The 23,788-nt window shown below is 39.4% G+C and overlaps 2 protein-coding genes across 2 annotated transcripts; both read right to left on the bottom strand.

The window, feature by feature from the left end:
- Positions 1-1,671: 1,671 nt before the first annotated feature.
- LOC119076853 (putative odorant receptor 71a) lies at positions 1,672-3,125 on the bottom strand. Its single transcript, XM_037183856.1, has 4 exons — positions 2,386-3,125; positions 2,109-2,208; positions 1,785-2,048; positions 1,672-1,725 (listed from the first exon to the last, which is right to left on the bottom strand). Exons 1-4 carry the CDS (start codon positions 3,123-3,125, stop codon positions 1,672-1,674), a joined length of 1,158 nt encoding a protein of 385 aa, XP_037039751.1.
- A 6,849-nt stretch (positions 3,126-9,974) lies between these two features.
- Positions 9,975-23,287, bottom strand: LOC119076804 (histone-lysine N-methyltransferase ash1). The gene is made up of 10 exons (XM_037183769.1): positions 22,800-23,287; positions 18,531-18,607; positions 18,364-18,461; positions 17,525-18,294; positions 12,315-17,437; positions 12,025-12,213; positions 11,767-11,959; positions 10,607-11,709; positions 10,410-10,526; positions 9,975-10,339 (listed from the first exon to the last, which is right to left on the bottom strand). The coding sequence occupies exons 2-10, from the start codon at positions 18,597-18,599 to the stop codon at positions 10,178-10,180; spliced, it is 7,824 nt and encodes a 2,607-aa protein (XP_037039664.1). The 5' UTR covers positions 18,600-18,607; positions 22,800-23,287; the 3' UTR covers positions 9,975-10,177.
- Positions 23,288-23,788: the final 501 nt, after the last annotated feature.

Raw genomic sequence — 23,788 nt, 5'->3', positions numbered from 1 at the left:
AATGCATCAAAATGCTCAACCAGAACCTCTGCACGATTTCAAAATCTGAAATGCAAATCCTAGATTGACTAAACCGATACAACGTACAGCTAGCAATTCCCTAGTACCCTAGTAAATGTTTCCAAAGTTAACGGATACAATTTACCGATTAACATCTGATGCGATTGCCCCAAATATTCACCAAAAATGATTATGCAGTCATATAACTCTTGTGTGTCACCAAAGTTATTGTTCAGAATTTATAACTCTGTCCAAAAGTTCATTTTGACGAGTGGGTGATGTCAGGTCCTTGGGTGGAAAAATGTACTCGTAACAACAATATTCCGAGTGAATAGGCAGTATATTGGGTGCTGCTCAATAGTGTCACAAAATTTATCCCTCATGTAATGAACTACCTCCGCAGCATTCAATGTAATCTACTATTGTCGTCGTTATTGATAATAGATGAATAGCCGTAAGTGACAGGTTAATTGTAATTTTTTATGCTCATTTTTTACATGATATATATATGTAATGTGAGTCAAAAGTTGTACTCATTGTGTTCTCCAAAGCCATGCCAGAAGTGGGTCGATCCATTCTGATCAAACGGGCTTCTTTTATGATATTTGGGTCATGACGCCATGGTAGTGAAGCGTGTGCGTGAATTATGACTTATGACGACGAACAGACACTTTTAGTTTTTGAAAGGAGAATTCTTCGATCAATTTTTGGAGGTGTCAATGTGAACGGCAACTGGAGAAGTAGATACAACCATGAGCTGTATCAGCTTGACAAGGAGCCCGATATAGTCAAATTCATCAAAATCAATCGATTAAGATGGCTCGGTCATGTACAAAGAATGAACGAGGAACGTGTACCACAGAAACTGCTAAATACAAATCCCGATGGAAGCCGCAGACCAGGAAGACCGAGAGCGAGATGGAAAGATGCATTTGAGTCTGATCTGAAAGTACTAAGAGTGAGCGACTGGAGAACGTTGGCGCGGAATAGGTCCGATTGGAGAAGATTGCTGGAGGCGGCCAAAACCAATATTAGGTTGTAGTGCTCGCCTAAACCGGAGAAATATAGCACGCATAATACTATATCTTGTATACAACACCGTCACTTGTTTCACTCGTTTTGATGCAAGTTTAACATTCCTTCAAAACTTCGATTCGACATAAAATTGCGTTAATATAGTTTCTGAGCAAACAATTTATTTTTCAACAGAATTAGAATTTAATGAAACCCTACTACACTACAGGCCTTTCCGGCTTTGTGTTTTGTTTTAACCGAGGGGTTAATAAATCTTATAAATCTTGAAGAGTGCGAGATCCATCGGTTTTAATTTTGTGACTCACACAAATAAGCCTTGTTTAGGTGTGCTAAACGAGTCAATACTATAGATCATCTTCAAAACCGGTTGAATTGCCATCCACGTTAAAAAAATCTCATACAAATGAATGAATGAACGAAACATTATCGAAACTTAAGTGAGGTTACGTCTGAAAGTACCGTATCTTGAAGATGATCTATTGTATAGACTATTATATGGTGTGTGTGCAGTTTCTCTGGGTGCTATTTATTATCGTACATTCTTTCACTACTTCTACGTATCTGTGATTGCTAGAAATATTAAGCTGTTTCGTGTCACGAAATGCGTCAAAATGCTCAACCAGAACCTCCGCATATTTACTGTTTTGTATTTTTTAGAATGTTGAACAAGGTGTAAGAGGAATTTAGAATCTGCAATAAAAATGCTACATTGACTATACCAACAGAGCAACAGAGCAGTGCCTGCCTACCCTAGTAAATGTTTCCAAAGTCAACGGATACAATTTACCGATTAGCAACTCATGCGATTGCTTCAAATATTCACCAAAAATGATTATGCATTTCATGGTCGATTGTGGTTGTCCGATCCATTCCGATTCAAACAAACTGTATGATAGGCGACTGCTTGACAACATAATCTCATTTCCGAAGTACGTTATCATAAACAATTCAGCAGTGCTGTAAAACAACGTATAGACGTGCACCATACGTTCCACAAAGGTGTCACTGATATCCTAGAAATTAATCAAAAGCGTCAATGACTTCAAAGTTGTAGGGTTCGGAGCTATGCATACAAATGCCAAACAATAAATTGATCCGCAAATACAGAGGCCACTGGTGGCGAATTGTAATAAAAACAGTTTTGATAAAAATGACTCGAGTTCGTCCATTAATCTTAAAAAAAAAATACAAAATTACAGCAGTCAACAGACAGAATAGACATTCATGAACTGAACCAATGCACTTCAAGCAAAAGTGATCATAGTCGACAGCTGAAATGACTTTTTACAGTGTTGTATGGCACACTGTCAGATTAGAATATAACTCATGCTTGAAGTTGACTGAACACACCCCCTCAAATGAAGGTGAGCTTCAATCGACGCCACCAAGTCCCGATAAAAAATGGCCTGTTGTTCTTTAACAGATATTTTTACTTCACTGCCATCTGTGACTCGTCCCATGTTTCTTATTTCCATTGCAAGAATTTTATATCTTAAAGAACAATGCAGCAATAGATACCAAATTATAACGGGAAATGTCAGCGCCGAAAGCGTGAGAACATTTTCGGAAACGAAGAAAATGTACGCCATCCAAAACTTAATTTCACTATTTTTCCAATCCAAAGGAAACGCAATGTCCACAATAAATGTCTTCTCTTTTCCAAAAAATGGGAAAACTGAACATCCCACAGAAGCAACGACAGTAGCACATGCGAATAAAATCGCAAATTTGATGAATTTCTCCACTTTGTCATTGAAAAATTTGAATTTTTCGTCACTTCGAATTGAAAAGATGCAAATTCTATTAAGCAAACGCATAATTTGCTTCTGATTCCAAATCAACATCCAAATTTTAATTGTCAAAACTGCAATAATAATGGATGCCTCCGCTAAAAATATTATTTTATCAACAGTTTTCTCTGCAATTGCTCCAATCGATAATGAAATGACAAAAAACAGGTAATAGATGCTACAGAATAACTTCAGTCTTAGTTGACCCATTGTAGGCCCGACTTCTCCATGCCAAATGCCAATACGACGAAAGAAAGAAATCGTTCGATCGATCAACCTATGAATTCGGGTGGATTGCATCCTTGAAATTATAAACGTTGAGTAGTCAGTAGCAAACGGTTGGTTGTTAACTGAAATAGCTCATTCGTTTCCACTAAGTTTTCAGTGAAATACCATTACGAACCAGGTAAATTTCACTAAATAATATAGGTCCTCAACCGCAGTCACATTGTCGTCTGTTAACAGTCATATAACTGTTGTGAGTCACCAATTTATTATTCAGAATTATTATTACGTAGATGTGACTACTGTATAATGATTTTGTTGTTTTTAGACCTGTTCAATGCATCGGAGCTGATGCGTTTAGATTCAATTTGCCTGAACTATATCTAACGCTATAGTGTAGTGCCTAAAATATTTATTTGTTTGCCGAAGAAAATTTCATGAATAGCGAATATCGATACGCCCAAGGCTGTATACTTTGGGGAGGTCACGCAGATCTTTATTTTATTAAATACGCGGGAACACACACCTTTTTCATTCAAACAAATTCACCAAAATTCAATTTGTATGGCGTGGTGAATTTTTTGTATGAAACGTGGTGTGTAACCCGCGTATCGGCATCTGCGTGACCTCCCCAAAGTATACAGCCTTGGATACGCCACGCATTTTTGAAAACTTAAACAAAGTGACCACTTTCATTTAAAGAGGATGCCGTAAAATTCTTACCACTCCCATCTATAGTTTTCGAATGATCAATGCGAGAGCTCTGGGATTACATACCATCGACAATTTTCGGATCTCCATACACGTTAGCCAACGAATGCCAGGATACAACTTGTCCTGCATAATCATACTTGGCTTCCAACTATTTCGGCGGACCAACCGATTCAACTGTGGACTGTATACGAAATAAGCTTGTCAATGCCACATTTTTGACTTTAAAGGCCATTGACAATCTTAGACAATTTCAGGTCATTCCATGTCGTTACAAGAACCAATTCGCTGTGAATGACTTTACAGAGAATTCCCATTTGGGTCTTTCCATGTCAATACAAAAAACTAATGCGTCTCGTCCACGACGTTCCAGAGGAATTCCCAATCCATGTGAACTTGTCAATGCCAGATTTAAACTTTTCCAAATTCCGGTCGTCTTTTCGTTGCTAACTCCACCAAACGATTCCTTGCCAATGCCAGATTTCATCGAGTCCCGTTTAATCATTGACGTTTTCCAGCTAGATCCAAGATCCAACCGTCTAGCAATCGGTTTTCCAGCTAGATCCAACCGTCTGGCAATCGATTTTTCAAAGTATAATAGTAGATTATTCACCTCTGTCCACATGTTTATTTAGACACTTACAACCCCAAGTGTCTAAATAAACATTTGGACAGAGGTGAATACGCTATTTTATCTACCGACGGCGAAATAATAGCACTTTCTCACTGCTATTATTTCACCTAGGTAGATAAATAAATATATTCGGTGAATGGCCGTTCCTTGGTAATGCAAACATTTCTTTTCGTTGACTCGAACTTTCTTTCGTCACCAATGGTCTCTTAATGCATTAGCCTTCTCAGGTATGACGAAAATTCTCTTTCGATTTATCCAAACTTTTCCAAATTCGCAACCGCACCATCCTGTCTCGGTCTCCATATTCGAATTTTGATGAAGCTTCGATACTTCTTTCAGGCCGGCCCAGCTGGATTTACTAATAGAATTGTAGCTACTGGAAAGGATATTCTCCCCGCACTTCATTAGTGCCAGAAAGCTAAATCCTTTCTACTGAGAAATAAACACTTCTATTAGGGCATGTTCCCCGTTTAACGTTCATGTTTATTCTGAATCTATTTCACACAAGCACCTCGTATTTTAGGCCACGTCTAGGTCTACGTTGACCATTTTCAATTCCAGAGGTTGCTAGATTCATTTCAGGTTGAACAGTGGAAACACTCGTGGAATTCCTAACAGTGACAGTTCGAATCAGAAAAGTTCTATTTTCTCCTCACTGGAGAAACACTTTTCACAGTGTGAAACTCAAACTGCACTTTTCTCACTTTGTCGTTGGACCAGCCGCCAAAAAATCGCAATTTTCTCATGGCCTATTGTCTGGAGAAAATAATGCAAAACACAACGCGCATATGCAAATTTCATGGCTATACTAGATGTGCACAGAGCCAATGCAATTGTAAATTTCTCAATAACAGGGTAACTTGAGTAATTCGCAACGGGTTTCTGGTCTAACAATATATAAATAGTTCCCAAAAGATTTATATGCTGTCTTGATCACGATAACTCGAGTAATTCTCAGAGGCTTCCGAAATCGCAGATGAGAAAATATTTTGTTATAATTTTATTCGGTCTTAGTTGCAAGCAAAAAAGTGAGTCTTTAAGCTGAGTTTAAGCATGGATTTACGTGAATCATCTGTTATCGATAACGACGACAAAAATAATGACAAGCTGTGTGTAATATGGTTCTTTCTATAGTAAAATGCATGTTAAAAAAATTGAAGTACCAGATTTGAAATTAATCGATTAAAAATAATTTGATCGATGGAAGTAATAGAACCGATATTAATACCGATCATATGCTGTCTGTAACAGGTTAATTATGTGGCAAAAAGACACCAGCTGATTTAAAAATTAAATTACATCCGCATTTAGTAGCTAGTCCGATCACTTTGTCGAGCGACGGTGATTGTTGTTAGATTAACCTGTCACATACGGCTATTCAACTGTTATCGCACGACAGAGTAAAGTTAACCAGGCAGAAGTGCTGATTTGACTATGGGCCTGAATAATCTAGTAGCCCTATATTTTTTGGGAATAAAACTGTTCAATTTAGGTCAGTGTTCATTTGAGTTCATTTTCATACAGTGTATTAGGTCCCTTATTTGACGTTTCGAAAATGAACCGCTTCTCCTGTCTGGCTTATTTTACTCTTCCGCAGGGCCGGACTGGCTCCCAAAAGGCGCACTTGTGCGATGAGTCGAAAGGCGCAAAAAACGAAAACTTATTATTTAGAAAGAATATAAGCATATGCTCTCTTTCAGCTGTTACTTGCACAAATCCTATACATTATTTCGGATACAGTTTGTTATGCTACAGTTGGAATTGATAAAAGTACTAAATTGTTAAGTATACTACGCGACCAGAGCGAGCGATTTTTTTTTATGAACCGTTCGAAGCTGAAATTCTATTGAAAACTTGCTTAGGATTAAAATAAGAATTATTAGAAAATTACCAAATACATTAAAAGTGAAAAACGCTAACCGATTTCCCTGATTTTTTAGTATTCTTGTGATGAATCGCCAAAAAAAGAAATTGCCAAGAAAAATCCACAAAGTGTAAAGAAACGTCAGAAAAAGGAAGAAAAGCTAAGAAATGGGAAAAAACGCCACGAATAGAAAATTTGTCTTTCTGGCGTTTCTTCACAATTTGGCGATTTTTTCTGGCGATGTAAAAAATGGTCAATCGACAAGAGGAATCACCAAACGCAAAAAAAATCGTCAAGGTGTGAAAAAACACAAAAATGATTTGTTTATATCTTCACGTTTCATCACACTTTAGGGGCCGTTCATAAATTACGTAACGCAAAAATCAACATTTTTCAGACCCCCCCCCCCGGGTCTGTAACGCTAAAAGGGTCAAGTTTGACCCAATTTTGTTAGAACCGTAACGCTTGCCTCATACCCCCCCCTCCCCCCTCTAGCGTTACGTAATTTATGAACGGCCCCTTAGCGAATTTTATCCATTTACGAAACGTAAGCGTTTAGTGTGATCCTAGCAATTTTATCCTTCTACGAAATGTAATATAAAGGCACATCGCGAGATCATAGTAATTTTAACCTTTTACAAAATGTAACATAAACGCGCTTCGTAAGATCCTAGCCATTTTATCCTTCTACGAAATAACGTTTCTTATGTGAAGACGCTTCTTTAAACTTTAGAGATTTTTGGAGTTTTATCATCTTTTGTTGATTTGCTGAATCACCTGAAAAAACCCCAGAGTGCGAAGAGACACCAAGAAGAATCGACGAAGAAACGCCAAGAATGGAAAATTGGTCGTTCCTCACATTTTTTGGCGTTTCTTCTCGCATTGCCGATTTTTCTTGTGATTTAACAAAATAACAAAAAACCAGGAAACACCAAGAAAAATCGCCAAAGTGTGAAGAAACGCCGAAGTCTGAAGAATCGTCAAGAAAAATTTTTTGGCGATTTTACTTTGGCGATTCTTCTTGACTGTTTTTTTTTATTTTAGTCGTATTTAGGCTAAATCATAATCATGTGAAAATCGACCAACCGAACTTTCTGTTTAAAAATCCCAAAGTTTCACCAACAACAGCAAAAACATTTCTTGGTGTTTCTTTGTATGGAATAAAAATGGATTGTTCAATGAGTTTCATTTCCAATTAAGGTAACCAAAATCGAAATTCAGACAGTCAGTCAAAGAATCTGACCCGTCAAGCAACTAAAGAAAACTCATTTCTTTCGACAGAAATCGAAGGTGAAACTGTATTCCGTTGAAGGTTTAACGATTTCCTTCATTAGCGCCGCAGGCGAAAATTTTCGCGTTTTTCAACGACAAAATATAGAAATTACAATTAGCGCCTTTTACGTTTCATAATATCATCTAGACCAGCGATACAATAGTACATACATTTTATTTCTGAAAAGGCGCAAAATCCAAAAGGCGCACTTGTGCTTTGCCTAGTTGCCATATATGGCCACATATAATAGAAATAGATGGACGAGCTCGAGGCATTTCGTTTATATAGTAAAATGCATGATTGACAATTTTGACAATTATCAACAGATTAAAAATACTTTGATCGATGGAAGTAATAGACCCGATAATAACACTAGTCATATGCTTGCCGTCTGTAACAGGTTAAGTTTCAACATACCTCGAGTAGCGATCCAGCTTTCAGGCTACCTTCATCACCTGTGGCTGTAGGTCTGTATCGAAGACAAAAAAAAACAGTTTTGTTGTTGTTGCTTTAAATGAAGTAAAAACGTTTATTTAAAGAACATTATTTTTGTTGCTGATATATTAAATTTGAAAACAATTTTTGTTTATTTGTTTGTGTAATTCTAATTCAACCACAAAAGAAATGAAAAGAAAAACTTAATTTTGCTTACATTCAATAATAATAATAATTTCGATAAATAATTTAGAAAATAATAATTAAAAATTGTTAACCAAATAAATTGTTTTGTCAGTTTGTTCATTCAACTCAATTTTTATTTCAACAGAAAAGAGACAAAAAAAATGTTTGTAATTTGACTCACAATCTTCCTATCTCATACTTTAATCGATAATAATAATTCGATGGAACCAACCGGAAAAATAACGAGACCAAAAATATTCTCATCCAATTGTTCATCGTAACAAAGCCACAAAAAAAAATCCTTAAAAGTACAACTTCCAACGCAATAGAATAAATAACGAAATCAGAATAAATTAATAAAGAGAAGAAAAAAAAATTGGATTTTCGTTTCATTTTTTAAAAATAAAAACCGAAATCAATTACGAACAATACAGTTTGTACTGCCGTAATTTGCAGTGTAGTCTTACATCAAATTATGGAACAACTTTCATTCGACATTCAGTCGCTTTCTTGTTACAATCGATTGTAAATACAATTTCAATAAAAAAAAGTTTCTACAAAAAAGAAGGCTCACTGAAATTCTTAGTCCTGCCATATTTTGAAGAAAAAAAGGGAAGATGACATTTTTGTCAATGGCGTCTGTGAGGGGATTTTTCATTGAATTTCGCTTTATAATGACTCTAGGTACCTTAATGTAATATAAGTTTCAATGCTAATTTTGCTGGCATCGTAATAATTTTCGCCGATACAAAAAACCAACTTAACTGAAGACATATCAGAATTCACCTTACGCAGCTTCCACAGCTTCTTTCTTATCAAAGAATGGTAGGCTCAACTTTCGCGGTATTTCAATTGGAACAAACGGTGTTCTGGCTTCAAAGTAAAGAGAGATGGAGAGAGTGATGATTCTCTCAAGACTAAGTTATTCTACCAGACAACATTGACAATGAGCGATTCTTTTGAAAAACGGCCTACCGAAATAGGAAACATTTTCCAGTGGAATTCTCTAAATGCGTCTCCAAAACGACTTCCAAAAAAATTCTTCGAAGCTTGTGTGGTTAGAAGGAAAAAAACCAAACCAAAAACCGAAAACTTGCACTTATCGCACAGAAATTTCTCGAGGTACACGAAACGTATATGGTCATGCGAGGTGCTATTAGAAAGGTAATTGCATGTTGTTACAGGGTAAATATGATCTCATGGGAGTTTGGAAGCATCTACGATAAAATATGAGCACTTAAATATTTCAACGCCTCATATTTCATCGTAGATGCTACCAAGCTTCCATAGGACTCTATTTGCCTTAAACAACATAAAATTACCTTTCTAATGACACCCCACACAACCATGTACAGTTTGTGTAACTGGAGAGATTTCTGTAATAAAAGTGCATTCGGCTTTTTGGTCCCACTGGCCACACAAGATTGGCGTCTTGGTTCCGATTTCGGCAGGCTGTTTATGAAACGAGTCCCTCAATATCTAACGGTACAGAAATGCATGCCTACGCAACGGTAGTTGGAAAGGCCTTTGAATAAATTTCAAGTTACAGACCGGACAACATCGTTCGCAGAACTTGTAGATCAACTAGACATAATATTCCAGCGACAAGGGGTTTGTAATTCAATGACGCTTCTTTAAACTAAAAACTTTCGCACTTAACTCAAGCGCCTCTCAAGCAGTACACTTGATGGGCTGTCTTTGCAGCCAGCCTAGGCTGAGTTAAATTTCTCATTTTCAATTTTGTATAACAACGGAAACGGAAATTTGTAATTCCAGTAACTGGGTGAATCAGAGAGCTCAAATAATTTACGTTTCCAATGGTTGCGATTAAATACATCCGCTAATCCAACTTCTTATTTACAGAATAAAAGAGTACGACACATAAACATCTTATACACTTCCTCGCACACGGAAGAGAGAATCAAAATTATTTCTTTAAACGGATCAACGGTCAACGACGGTACGACCTGTTTTTTTGCTACTTAACGCAAGTTAAACCAAAACTCCAATTCTCCAATTTGTAACTAGGTAGGCACATTTGTTGTCACATTCGCACGCCGACGAGCGCCACGTCCAGTCAACAGGTATGACAAATTGATCGGTTGCACATCTTCGTTGAGCGATGTCATTTTGGTCATTAGTTTCGACAGATGGTTCTCCAAACGAGTTCGTTTTTCGTTCAGCGTCTGTGAAAGAACCCATATCGGACTGGTTAGACGAGAGTTGTATGGAAAGGCTGTGCACATATTGGCTTACCTTTGATGGGATTGGCATCAATTGAACAATCGGAGTCGAATTTTTACGCGCTGTGGTCTGTTCTTCGTTCTTCTTCTTCTTCGGTTTGGGTAATGTGGCATTGGCAATGTGATGTGGCTGGAAAAATATTTTGTTCATGAGTCGAATGCATTCGAGACCGACGTCACTGACAACTACTCGAACAACGAAAGACTCACCAAATAATTGCGCGAAATCTTCAGCTTCTGTTCGAATTTGTTGAACGCGTACGACTTCGTGCAGACCGGATACTGTTGCTTGGATATTTTCGAAAATAGTCTCGCCGCCTTATCCATTCTCAGTTCACAAATGTACACATGCGATTCTTCACAGTCGACGGGTCTGCCTTTGCAGAACGTTGTCGGATCTAGGACCCAGCACCGGCCCATCACTAAATCAATTGGCACCTTTTCGTACAATGGCACTCTGACCACCTCGTTCTGATAGAATTTCCTCGATGGCTCGTGATATGTTTCGTGCGGCCGCAAATAGTGATGACCGAACACAAACCGATTTCCATCGTCATCCTTCCACAACCGTTCCACGCGGAAAATATCGCATTCGGTGTACTCAATCTTGCCGATCGTCTTGTAGGTGTGCTTCTTTGGCGGAGATGTCGAATCCGTTGAATCCGGATCTGGCGTCATTGGAATGTCACGCAATACGTAAACGGTGTCCGTTTGATGCACCTGCAGGTCGCCACGCATCAACGTCAAATAGTATCGATAGCCCTCGTCCGTGTACTCGTTCAATGGAATTTCCAAATCCACCGTTCGATTATCGCATCGTTCGCACAAATAACTCTCGGCATTAACATCGGCACCGGTGCACTCAGTGTGTTGCCACACCAGACATTTCGCGCATTGAATCATGACACCCTCGTCCCTGAACAAACCGCAAATGCACTGGATGATATCTTCATTCGGGTCAACATTCAGCAAGAGTTGATTCGGTTTGTCCGGTACAAATGACTTGATCAGTTGCGAATCGCCAATGATGGTCAGCAGGCGCTGGTAAACATTTTCTTTTTTCGTTGTGTAGAAGCCTAACAATTCCTGTGCAGCCAAACCTTCGGGAGACGTAAGGCCATAGAATTTGACAACGTTGCTAAACAGCCGGAGAACGTCTTCGTCGAATGAACCGGGCAGTTTGTAGTGACCCTTTTCGACATTCGATTCAATGGTCGACAGATCAATTGGCTTTTCGACCTTTTCATAGTACTCGGGACACTTCTTTTTCGTTGGCGGATTTAGCTTGGTGACCAGATACTGACCACCTTTATCTAAATAGAGGAAAGAATAAGAAAATGTGCAGAAGAAGGACGTGTGCCACGACAAACCTTTGTAGTTTCCGATCTCCTCACAAATTTCGCGCAGAATACCAGCGATTCTTGCCGTTTTCTCGATCGTTGGATCATGTTCGGCAATGGTGAGACCTCTTGTTCGAATGTTACGAGGAGCTCGTAACGCTGAAATCTGTGCAGTTAGTGTGGCTGGAGCTGTAGTACTGACGGGGACTTTCTTTTGACGATACTGTGGAAACGAGAGCACTTGTTACACTCAAAACTTCTGATGGACACAATCTAAATTGGTCATACCTTTCTCATGTTTCGCATCAAAAAGCAATTTCCATTTTTAATATGAAGCAACTCTTTCGATGTTGGATGTACGAAGGCGATGTGTAAACGATCTTTGTGGTGCATAAACGATTGATTTTTGTTGGCTTTATTCTTTCTTGGTCTGCCGGTCTTTCCCTTGTTGTTGGATGATTTACTGTTTGGTCCCACCTTTTAAGACAAAGAAAAGAAAAACTTGTAATTGAACCGACCACAAAGGCTGCGACGTGTTTGCTCATAGAGCAATATTGTTCATAAGACACAAAACATACCTGTGGTTCAATCGGTTTAATCCTCTGTGACTTGCCACCTATCACGCCACGACATTGTGGCGTCTCACAGCGACACGGTTGGCCTTCGGCCGGATTGAACAGCGAAAAGTTGTAGTCATACGTAAGCTCTTCACCGGGTTGAATGTCTCTCATCGTAAACAATGCCATGCGAAACAGACCATTCACCGACCACTTCTGAATCTCACAATTCGGCGAACACGAATGATTGACAAATCGTGCATCACTACCGGATCGATGGCCATCGATGACCAAACCTCCGTCCAAATTCAAGCAATAATGATGTGTGTCTCGTGTGTACAGCGTAGCCATGCGTTCTTTGAATTCTCGTTCAGTCACCACTTCGCCGACATACTCCAACAGGTAAGTACTTTTCTTCAGCAACTGCTTTGTTCGGACTCCCCAACCCTTGTTTTGCGTCATGAATCGTTCAACACCCGGCGCCACGATGTGTCGTTGAATTTTGGTATTTTGACATTTATCGCCACAAGGACAGGTCTTCGGTGAACATTCGGTGTACATTAAACGATTCAGGCAATCGTCACCGCAAGCAGTTTCTGGTTTACAACTGCATGGTTGTTGGTCGGTCGACGGATTAGCACGAACATCGCCATAGATGTTTGTTCGAAGTTTTTTGAAATTCCAACTCGGCACTGAATTTCGACCAGGAAGTTTCTCATTTTGATGTGCGTACCATAAGTCGTAGGGTAGTTCAAAGTCTTGAATGGTCCTGCGAAAATATTTCTCGCAGTATGGTGGTATTGGCAGTGTGACGCGATGATCTTCAGGCACTGTTTCCTTCACACGTGCCGCAGATTTGTCATTCGCTTTGGGCGATCGTTTATAGTAGTCGGAAAATAGACCGGCGACCAGATATTTCTTCTTCGGCTTCGTAACTTTCTTGGATGAATCGCTGTCGCTTAACGGCTCCACAATTTTCGGACCTTCATCGCACGGTAAAGGATCGTGTTCCAGGTCAACCAGTGGATCGAATGGACGAACATTACTTTCATCGCAATCATCACCGAAAGTGACTGCCTCTTCGTCTAGCAGATCCACTTTGTCTTGCTTGATGACCTTACGCGACTTTTTATTAGTAGCTACCGCTTCGGGTGCATCGGTCTTTCGGACAATGGATTTGTTCTGATTCATTGAGTCAATAACTTGTGGTTGAAGCTCGGTCAACGGTTTGTCGGTGATTTTTGCGTTGCGTTTCTTACTTCCACTTTTACGAGATGCGTTCGCAACTTTAACTTGCTCTTCAGCCTTGGCATCAGATGAAGTGACTTTTTGTTTTTTGACTGCACTGTCACTAACCGCGCATTCACTGTCCTTCTCTTTGGGCGATGAGACACTCAGCTTACGTTTGCGTCCTTTTGTCGGTTTGGCAATTGTCTTTGGTGCCTCCGAATCTGGCGTCTTAACATGTTCCGATGGTTTTGTCGGACTCACCACAGGCTGATCGACATTTTCTTTCGACGTCACATTCTTCGCCAAGACATCAGTCAGAGACTTTTCAAATTCGGACTGATAGTTGGACTTCGAATCGATTGATTTTCGTGGCTCGATCTGTGTGGCCTTCTTGGAAGCAGATGGTTTTGAACTTTTGGATTTTCCGTGGGCTTCGGTGGTGCCGGTTTTAGATATTTTAGTGGTCACATCGACCAGTAATTCTTCTAGATCCAAATTCGGTGGACCCTCATCCTGATCTTTACTTCCATTGTCATCCGGTGCAACGGTACTAACGCTATCCTTATCAGTTTTTGTTGCAGCTTCATTTTTGTTGGAGACTTTCAAAGGCTTTAATGTTGAGGTCGTCTTATCTTTAGCTTTTGCATTCTTTTTCGCGGCGCCAGGTTTTTCAGCGATGCATACCGGTTTGTTATCCTGATTAGTAGTCGCAGTAGCAGGCTCACCAATCAATAACACTTTATCGCCAATTTGTGATTTGTTCGCTTTGCCGGTATCTTTTACGTTCACGTCGTTTACCTTGGATTTTTCGGTCACTTTCGCATCACCTTTCACCACATCTTCAACAATCGCATTGGCAACGACTTTCGAATTGTCTGTACTGACTTTTGAACTTTTTGCTGCTTTTGGATTGTCTGCCAGTGTTGGGTCACTCAATACCTTTGATTGCGTAGTCTTTTTACCGGCAACCACTTTCGATTTATCCGCATGCTTGGAAATGTCTGTTGCCTTGGACTTGTCTAAGATTTTAGATTTTTCTCCGGCTTTAGGCTGCTCCCTTAAATGGCAATTTTCCACAACTTTTACATTCTGCGTTATGTTAGCTGCTTGCCGTGTTCTTTTAGCAAGCTCGGCAGACATATCTCTCGTCAATCTTCTCGTCATTTTTGCCACTTCCAATGTGTTATCAGCAAGTGGCTGCTCTCCCAGCAAAGTTTCTCTAGCGGTCAGAATCTTGATTCCCTTCCGCTTATCGATGGTCTTCGATTTTTCCGCTTCCTTAACGACCGGTTCAGGTAATTTTCTTGCCGATCGAGATCGTGTCCTGGAAATGCTGGCCTTATCGCTCTTTAACACTTCCAGTTTCACTATTGCCAACTTTGACGTTCTTTCGATTTCTTTGATTTGATCGGCACCCAGTTTATCCAGACTTACAACTCTGCGATAGCGGCTTGAAGTTGGAACGTTTTCTGCAGAGTTCGTTGGTGGCACTGTCTTTGTCTCATTTTCTTTAGCCGTTGACTTGGAATTGTTGGACTTCTTGGCCGAAATTAGATTTATTAGCGGCTCATTATCAGAGGATAAGTCCCTCGGTTCGCGAATATTTTTCTTCAGGTGTTGCTTAACACGACCGATGACCTCACTCCGTCGTCTTTTAACACCAACGGTGGCATCGTTCGATTCATCAGCACTTTGTTTAGCATCACCGACCGCATCAGCAGCACTCATTTCCTCGTCATTCGACACTTTGCCTTGTAAGCGCTCTAAACTCACTACCGACAATCGAGGACGCGAATTTCGTTCAATGAATGTAGCGGCAGTTTCACCCGATTTCGGTACTCGATCACAGTCGTCCGTTGCTGAATTCTGATCCGCTGAAATCGATGTACTTTGGACAGAATCCACTTCCATTTGCACTGCTGTCGGTTTGGTTTCGGTGTTACTCCAATCGTCCACCTTCTTCTTCTTTTTACGGACGGTGGGGAATCCGGTTCGATTGGCTTTTTTACGTTTCTTCCGCAACAGCAAATGACCGCCGGTTTTGTTCAGCAGTGTTTCGACAAATCGTTCCGCTTTGGAATTCGGTTCGTCTTTAACGATTTTTGCAATCGCTTCGCCGAATGTCCGTGGCGAATCAATTTCCGTTTTGGTTATGATTGCTGGAATGGCTGGTATTTGCACTTCCAGATCGATGGTGGACTCAAATACACCAGGTGGAGGTAAAGACGTTGATGACGGTCGGATTACGGATGGACGGGTTGATGCGTTGGACAGTTTCGGAATCGTTGGCTCGTTCGAACTTTGATTTTTCGTACCGGTGGCCTCTTGTTTGCTTCGCTTTCTGGACTGATGGTGTGTTTTCTGCGGAACATTCGGTACAATCGATGCCGTCGAATCGGTTGATGTGAAATCGATGTGCTTCGGTGAGTTGACACTTTTCGGTGAAGAAACCGTGGCGTTCTGTTGATTTTCTAGCAGATGGCGTTTTTTTGGTGTAATGGCTTTCGTTGTGATCTTAGCATGATGAGTATTCGTAGAGCTTTTGTGAGCCGCACTAGTCGCCGGTAAACTGTCACTGTCTCCTGCACTTTGTTTTCCGTCTAGCTTTTCGCCGGGCGTCAACAGATACAGTCTCTTTTTCAGCGGCAGTTTGTGATCATCAGGACTTTGGGTTTGTGGTACTTTCTTGTGTCGACGCTTCGACGTCGTTGCTGTTGTCGACGCATTTGCTGCATCGGAATTTACCGACTGTTTTCGTTTCTTTACAACTCGCTTCGACTTCGAATTGTCCGTTTTGCTGGATTTGTCGTTGATGTGACACAACGTGGTGAACGAGTTGGTCAGCATTTCGATCTGCATGTTCAGTTTCGTCGAGTTTGTGTCAACAGTTTCGGATCTGGAGCGTGACTTGAATCGTTTTCGATGTTTTCGTCGTGAATGCATACGCGATCCACCCGAACGACTGCTACAATGACTCACTGTCGACATACGGCGACACGTTATCAATCCTGGTCTCGACGTAGAATTCTTTACCGAGCTGCTGCTCAATCTATTGTTCGGAGTGGGCGACGAATTGTGTGGTGGAGTTTCGTCCATTCCAGACAGTCGCTTAGTGACCCGTTCGCACAAACTACTCAAAATGTCTTTGCTGGTGTTGGCCTTTGTGTTGCGCTCCAAAATTGTGTTTTTGTTCTTCTTGCGAAAATTCGATTTAGACAACAGGTTGCTACTGGATCGGTTCAACGAATCACGACTACTATCCTCACTTTGGCCAAGGCTCAAGCCTGCCAGTTGTAAAATGTCAAGATCATTTACCGGTGACTTTGAGCACAGAGATTTGAGTCGTCGTTTCTTCCGGACGCGTTTCCTATTCTTCATGCCACTGTCGGTGCGATAACCGCAACTTTTCGCCTTTACACTATAGTCACTCTTGTAGCCACTGCGTTTGCTTTTACAACTGTAATCACTTTTGTAGCCCGACAACGATCGCTGGCTCACACCACCGTAATCACCACTAACGTTATTACATCGGGCTACTAACACTTTGCTGCAAACTGTGCTACATCCACCATCACTTTTGTACCCACTAACGCTGGGCCGACGAAACTTCTTATTAATATCGATCTTTCGCCACACCGGGTCTAGCAAATCTTCCGATAATACTGGCTTCGGTGCCGATGAAACGCTGACATCGCGCTTCTTCCGTCTCGGTGGATACAGAACCCGTTCGGTGGCGTAAATACTTTTCTCCAAACTTGTTATGTTCAGCTTAGGCATCGACGTTGAGGATTCTAATTTTTTCGGCTGCGGTTTGTTGCGTTGATTATGTGACGCTTTGCTTCCACTTTCAACACTCGTTAGTACAGGACTGTGTGGCGTCGATGTTATTCCGGAATCTGGTGATTCGCTGGTAGCTGAAAAATTGAGAGAGAGAGAGAGAAAGAGAGTAATGAATGTTCCGCGTTAAGACAAAGATTGTTTGCATTGGGCGGTACACTCACTTGTAGCTAAGCCGACATTCACCACCAATGGCACTTGTTTTTTTGGGCGACCCCGCTTTCGTTTCGGTGGCACCGATTCGGACAATTGCGGAGATTCAGTCTTAATATCTTTGCTGCAGTTTTGCCATCGACTGCCATCGAATTGACGATTTTCTTTTTTGTCACTTGCTGCAGATCCTGCCGTTGCAAACGTGGATCCCATCATTTGCGTTTTCACCATAAAATCTCGTAGCAGCGTTGACGTATACTGTGGAATCGGATCGGTTTTCGAATTTTCACCATCCGAAAAACTTTCCACTCGTTGAATGGCAGCACTGACCAAAGCCGGCAGTTCCATATCACTTGAACTGGCACCGTCTGCAGCATCTGTCGCCTGGTTCACTTTACTATTCGCTTTCACATTCGGTCGACCCGAAGTCAAATTGATTTTCGAAAATCTCGATCCATCATCCGAATCAACGTCATCGCTAGAGTCCGAATCGGAACTGGTCGTTGTCCGTTTGAAGTTCGATGATTTGTTCGATCGTTTTGTTGTGTGATTATTTGTGGCCGAACTGGAATCACTGCCAGAATCCGAACATTCAGAGCAACACGACGAACTGGAGTCATTTTCGCGACGCTTCTGCTTGTGGCCGACGGACTGTTTTTTGTGGTATTTATGATTTTTGTTGGAAGCATTCACATGCTTACTGGACTCGTTATTATTGTTCGAGTGCGTTGACGTTGCAGGAACAGCCGATATTTTCATTCGAAGACCGCCCGTATCGGAACTGCAAGGTAAGCAGAAAAATTTGGTCGTTTTTTCTTCGCAAAAGGAAATTCGAATAAGGGTTCCTTACCGCATAACACTAAACTGTTGTGTCTGAGGCACCTTCTTCTTCTTGGACGAATCATCGTGACTGGAACTGCTACTGCTTTCAGATGATGACTCCGAAGCCTGTAATATTGAAGGTAAAATCGCTAATTGGTCGCAACCTTTCGCATAAAAATTCATAAAGAATTTTACCTCCTCTGAATCCGATGTATCGGAAGAGTCTGAATCGGTTTTGTTCGAAATTTCATCTTTGTTGTTCATGCTGAAGACTGAAAATAACGGAAAGGGCGGTTAGGGTTCATCGAATCAGTTAGGTTTTTATAAAATTTAGGGAAGGACCGCTGCATGAGTAAAATAGGTTTAAACTAAGGCGCGATGGGAGTGAACATACATACATACATACATGCATGACTAACTGCAAATTCAAAAGCTTCAAGAGAAAATTTTGAAAGAGAATTGAAACAACACAATCAACTGGGAACATCAAGGAAAGAAAGATGCGTTCAGGGTTCAGAAGTGGGTTGCACTAAGAGCCGTACTTATTAAAGATTGATATAAAACAGACGAAATTAGACAGCCATTTGATGCTTAATCCTTAATCTAGTGCACTGAAAATTCGACGACATGAGTATCGACGACATTCTGAAGGAAAGGGGCTTTCCTGAATAAATGACGAGGTGAGAACGTTTCTTCAGGAAGTCGTAGTTTCACAACATTTTGTAAAAGGAAATTCCCTTTACATGCGCGCGTTGTATTTTGTCCCTTGAGACGACTGGTTTAAATGACATTTCTATTTTTTTTTTTTCTATTTCTATTTATTTACTAATTTATAGCTACAATAGACAGGCCTAAAATTGTCTAGTGAGAAAAGTGCAGAACTTTCTCTCCCGTGGGGAGAAAATAGAACTTTTCTCATTCGAACTGTCGCTTTGTTTATGTTTTCGAAAATGGTATGGCGAATCGATGTCTATGTTTCGTGGAGAAAAACGGCAAAACACAACATGCACGCTGCACGCATGAAAAAAGTGGTTATCATCTCTGGGAGAAAAGGGAAATTCCAACTCGAACGAAATTGCGAGCCGTGCTTCGCCCTGGTTGCAAACATCGCTCTGGTTGGAATTTGATTCCCATTAAAGCGGCGACTGGATGTTATTTCTTCAGTGGAATTGCTTCATAAATGAGGAGTCAGTCTTCAGAAAGTCGTATGATCGAATCACAGAACTTTTAGGGGTTAGCATTGACACCGACAAAATGAAATGAATATTACACTTTGACTACAGCGATAAACTCTCTAAATGACTGTCTTTATCTAAATCGCTTATTTCTCCAACTTCTCTCATTTCTACATAACGAATATATAGAGAAATGAGAGAAGTAAGAGAAATAAGAAATTTAGAAAAAGACGGTCATTTAGAGAGTTTATCACTGTAACCAATGGTTAATCAGGTGAATCAAAAAAGAGTGCGTAATCTCAAAACCCATTTTGCGAACATGCTCAACAAATCGTTTATCCTGTGCTTGCCACTTACGATGTTTATGCAATGCATTAATTACGATTAATTAGCACAAAAATGATAAATTTAATTCTTGTAGAAATGTTAACGAAAAACTTTGACCCGAAACTAAGTAGCAAAAACGATATGAATAATCCAGGCACTGGAACCGGTTAGCAACAATTTACTAATGTTTATCTAATTATCAATGCTGCAGCAAAGATCACAAAATTCATACAGTTTTCTATCGTTCAGACGAAGAAATAACCTAGGAGACAAAGGTGAACTTGATTTGATTATTTAGACTTGAATCGTCCGACTAAATCTGAGTTACATTTAAACAAATTTAGAAACGTTCAACATGCCCAATTTTGTCGAACTTTTTTTTTAACATTTTCGTTTAGCTTTTAAAAATTCTGATGATATACAGTTTCTGGAATAGCGAGGAGAAGTAGTATCAATTATAAGAAAGTGTCAAGTAAATCTTACGAAAAGTTTTGTGCGTATGCAGTTACAGTTCTTTTTTATAAATTAAATTCAGAGCAAAACAAAAACGTTTAATCTATAGTGCTCCATTAATTTCATAAAAACAAACTAAAACGTAAATCGATCGTGTAACGTTAGTCGTGTTTGCAGAAACTTAGAAAATTGAACCGCATCTCGTTTTGCGGTTGAAATCGGAACGTAGTAGAAGCTGTTGTGATTTCTAACTGTAACAACTTTACGTACTGTCCAAAAATATACCAGAGAGCAACTGGTTTTTTGACGCAACTTTTTATCGAATTCTTTTATGGGAACGTTTTAAGTACAACTTCTACTATATCGATCTCAATCGATTATATAAAATTGTTTTATCTGCGACCTGTCATTATCTACGAGTAACGTCTTACAATTTTTTAAAGATCTATCTGCTAGGACATACGGACACGTTTTGCCAAAATGTGTACATATCATCCTGAGGCGAATTCGAGGTTGACAATGCATCAGAATTTCAGTTGAGACTTAAGTTAGGAACAATATTTTATGCAACTCAGCATCATAATGTGCAAAGTTTAGACTCTTCTGTTGCATAAATTGTTGTATGAATCTCGGTGCAAAGCTCTCTCTCATTGAGCAGATGGTTTTTTATAGTTCTGCCCTTTTGTTAGTTAGGAGCTTGAGACAAAAATCTATTACTTCATTTCTGTATCAAAATGTGTCACCCAAAATTTGGGTCCCAAATATATAAGAGCCAAAAACAGTAACCAGAAGATGGAACTCACTTTTCAGCTGGGAGTGGGAGTGTACGAAACGCAACGCAATCTGTGGTATTAGTTTATTACGTCTTTTGTTGTTTTTCCAACTGTGAGCTTTGCCGAACGAGGCTAGGGTGAAAATTATTATAGAACGAGATAATAAGACCGGTAATGTAAAATTTTGCTTCAGTATGTGAAATATCTTACTTAATTACTTTCAAATGTCGGTTTCGCCTTCGGCTCGTCGTGCAAAAATTCCACGAGTTAACAAACAACATTTGGAAGCAGTTACGTAATTTGCTGTTGCTTCATAAAGAATAAAGTAGAGAGAAGGCAATTTAACGCAACAACTTTCAATCAATTTTATTGCTCGAAAAACTGTGATGGTTTAGGTGCATAAGAAAAAAAGCTATTAAAGTTGAATGTTCGTACTACACCTATTCTGCTGATAAATTTGTCTTTTGGGGACATTTAAATACTTAGACAGCGTAAGAAGGGTCTAGCTAAAAATATTTAGTCAAAATTGATAAGGAATTCTCCAAATCCGAACCAGTCGATGACGGATGGCTAAAAGTCGAGCTGACCGAAAAGTTCCATACACAAACTGTGCAATACCGGTAATACCTTTCAGCTCATTACCGACAATACCACAACATGTTCCGAAGATTAATTAAAATCGGATTCTTTTTGTAAAAGAAAACCTTGGAAGGAGCTGAACAGATATTATGATCTGGATTTCTGGGATACAATTGGAAATTACAGATCAAATGAATTGTTCTGCTTGTTCCAAAGATTTTTCTAAAAATAATTTCAGAAATTAATTAATTTAATTAAAAAAGTTTAAGTGTTTAACGAGTATTGTTAAGAATTCTACGGTATCTAGTATCCTCTGGAAATGAAAGTGGTCGGAGTGGATCGAGCTTATAAAAAAATCAGAATAAATACAACAGTGAAACGGGCTGGATGCCCTAAATATTTGTGTTTATTTTCAAAGTAATTCGTAGTCGCATCGAAGAAGAATCGAAAGCATCTAAAATTTTCGACAAGTATTCAACTTGACCAAATGAAAAAATTCCCATTAAAAATAAACCAAAAAATCTCACAAAAAATTATCTTAACGAAAAGACCAAATTCATTAACAAGAAACGCATGCAACTGAAACTGCACCAAAAAATCAGAAAAAAGGTAAATGACCTTTTAGGACAAGCTGAATTAGTAAAAATATTCTCTCGTGTACAGCGCTCGCATTTTACTTCTTTTTTTTTTGTTTTATCGTTCAGTTCAGTGCTCAAAGCAAGCGACAAACGGTGTATTTAATGAAATTGTTCTATACGCCAACGAAATGAATGCAGTGTCGTGGATTTTGATAATACGAAATTTCTCAATAAAAGGTGAAAAGACACACAGCAAAACCAGAAGAATCGACCGTGTCCAACAAAGAGTGTTATGCTATTTTATTCAAAATACGAACATTGGAGGGAAAAGATAAAGGCAAAACTAAACAGCACCTGTATATTTACTGTACATATGCATAACGTAACGTATGTATGTTGCGTCTGTTTTTCAATGAAACCCGTCCGAAAATAGTTTTACACTTTCTTTCGAAAATAATTTTGAAATGACCATATTAGGTGTAACTTTTGTATACGTAGTGATAATGTAACAGGGACCTCGTTCGAAAGGTACAATTTTGTATAGAAATACTGTAGATCACAGCAATTTAAGGTACTTACCATTTCGTAATATTTTGGTTTAAGAAAAGAAATGCAAAACTAAGTCGATTTTGAAGTTTTGGTCGTCGGCTGTCGAAACTGTTCCGAATACACAAACTTGTAGCATACTTTTGTCACCGCAGTTTTATTGTCGTTCTATTAGCACAATTACGTTTTTCATTATTTGTGTTTTAATATTAACATTTATTGGGAGCACAATCGCGATAATTGGGTCAAATAAAATGTTATTTACAAAAAAAACTGATCTAAGATGGCGTCAAAAAAATTTTTGTCCAGTTTTTTTCTCTCTCCCAAATTCACATATTGATTGGACCGATTTGGCTGTTCACATTCGTAATAATTACAATTTGCACATTTTCGCGTGGTAAATAATCATACTATTCCGATCGGCATTCTAGAGAAAATCTATTTTCGTTTGAACATTTACTAAGAGACACATTGAATTCTGTGTAAAACTTTTTTTTTTGTATAAAATGACATGTCTCGATTGGTTTTTGTGGTTGCAGCCATATCAATTTTCCGAAAACGATTTTTTGGCTGGGTTCTTTTACACAGAGATTTTTTCAAAATTAAGCTTGAATCATTTTGGAGTAACTTAAACCCCACGTTGCCGGTTATAGCGACTTGTCAACTCTAGGCACACCGAAAAGTGCTAAGGGAGTCGAGGAATACCTCCTAATAAATTTCTAAAAATCAAAAATTTGATTTTTGATTTTTAGAAATTATTTGGAGGTTTTCCTCGTCTCCCTTAGCACTTCCGGCATGCCTAAAAGTCCTGCTCGAGCATTATTCCCTACCCCCTACGCAGAGGTTTGAGATTGAGAATTAACATTTGAGAACCATGTATCGCAAAACTATGAGGAATTTGTCAGACGATATTTTGCAATATGTCTGTTCCAAGGCCAAACGAATTGACAAATTAATGTCAAATTTCGTCCATAGAGCATAGAGACATAATAAAATCAATATGAAAACCGATCTTCGTGGAT

The sequence above is a fragment of the Bradysia coprophila genome, unplaced genomic scaffold (genome assembly GCF_014529535.1).
Source record: "Bradysia coprophila strain Holo2 unplaced genomic scaffold, BU_Bcop_v1 contig_232, whole genome shotgun sequence".
In the NCBI taxonomy this organism is placed as follows: Eukaryota; Metazoa; Arthropoda; class Insecta; order Diptera; family Sciaridae; genus Bradysia; species Bradysia coprophila.
The sequence above is the reverse complement of the archived record's forward strand: the minus strand, read 5'-3'. Positions and strand labels throughout refer to the sequence as shown.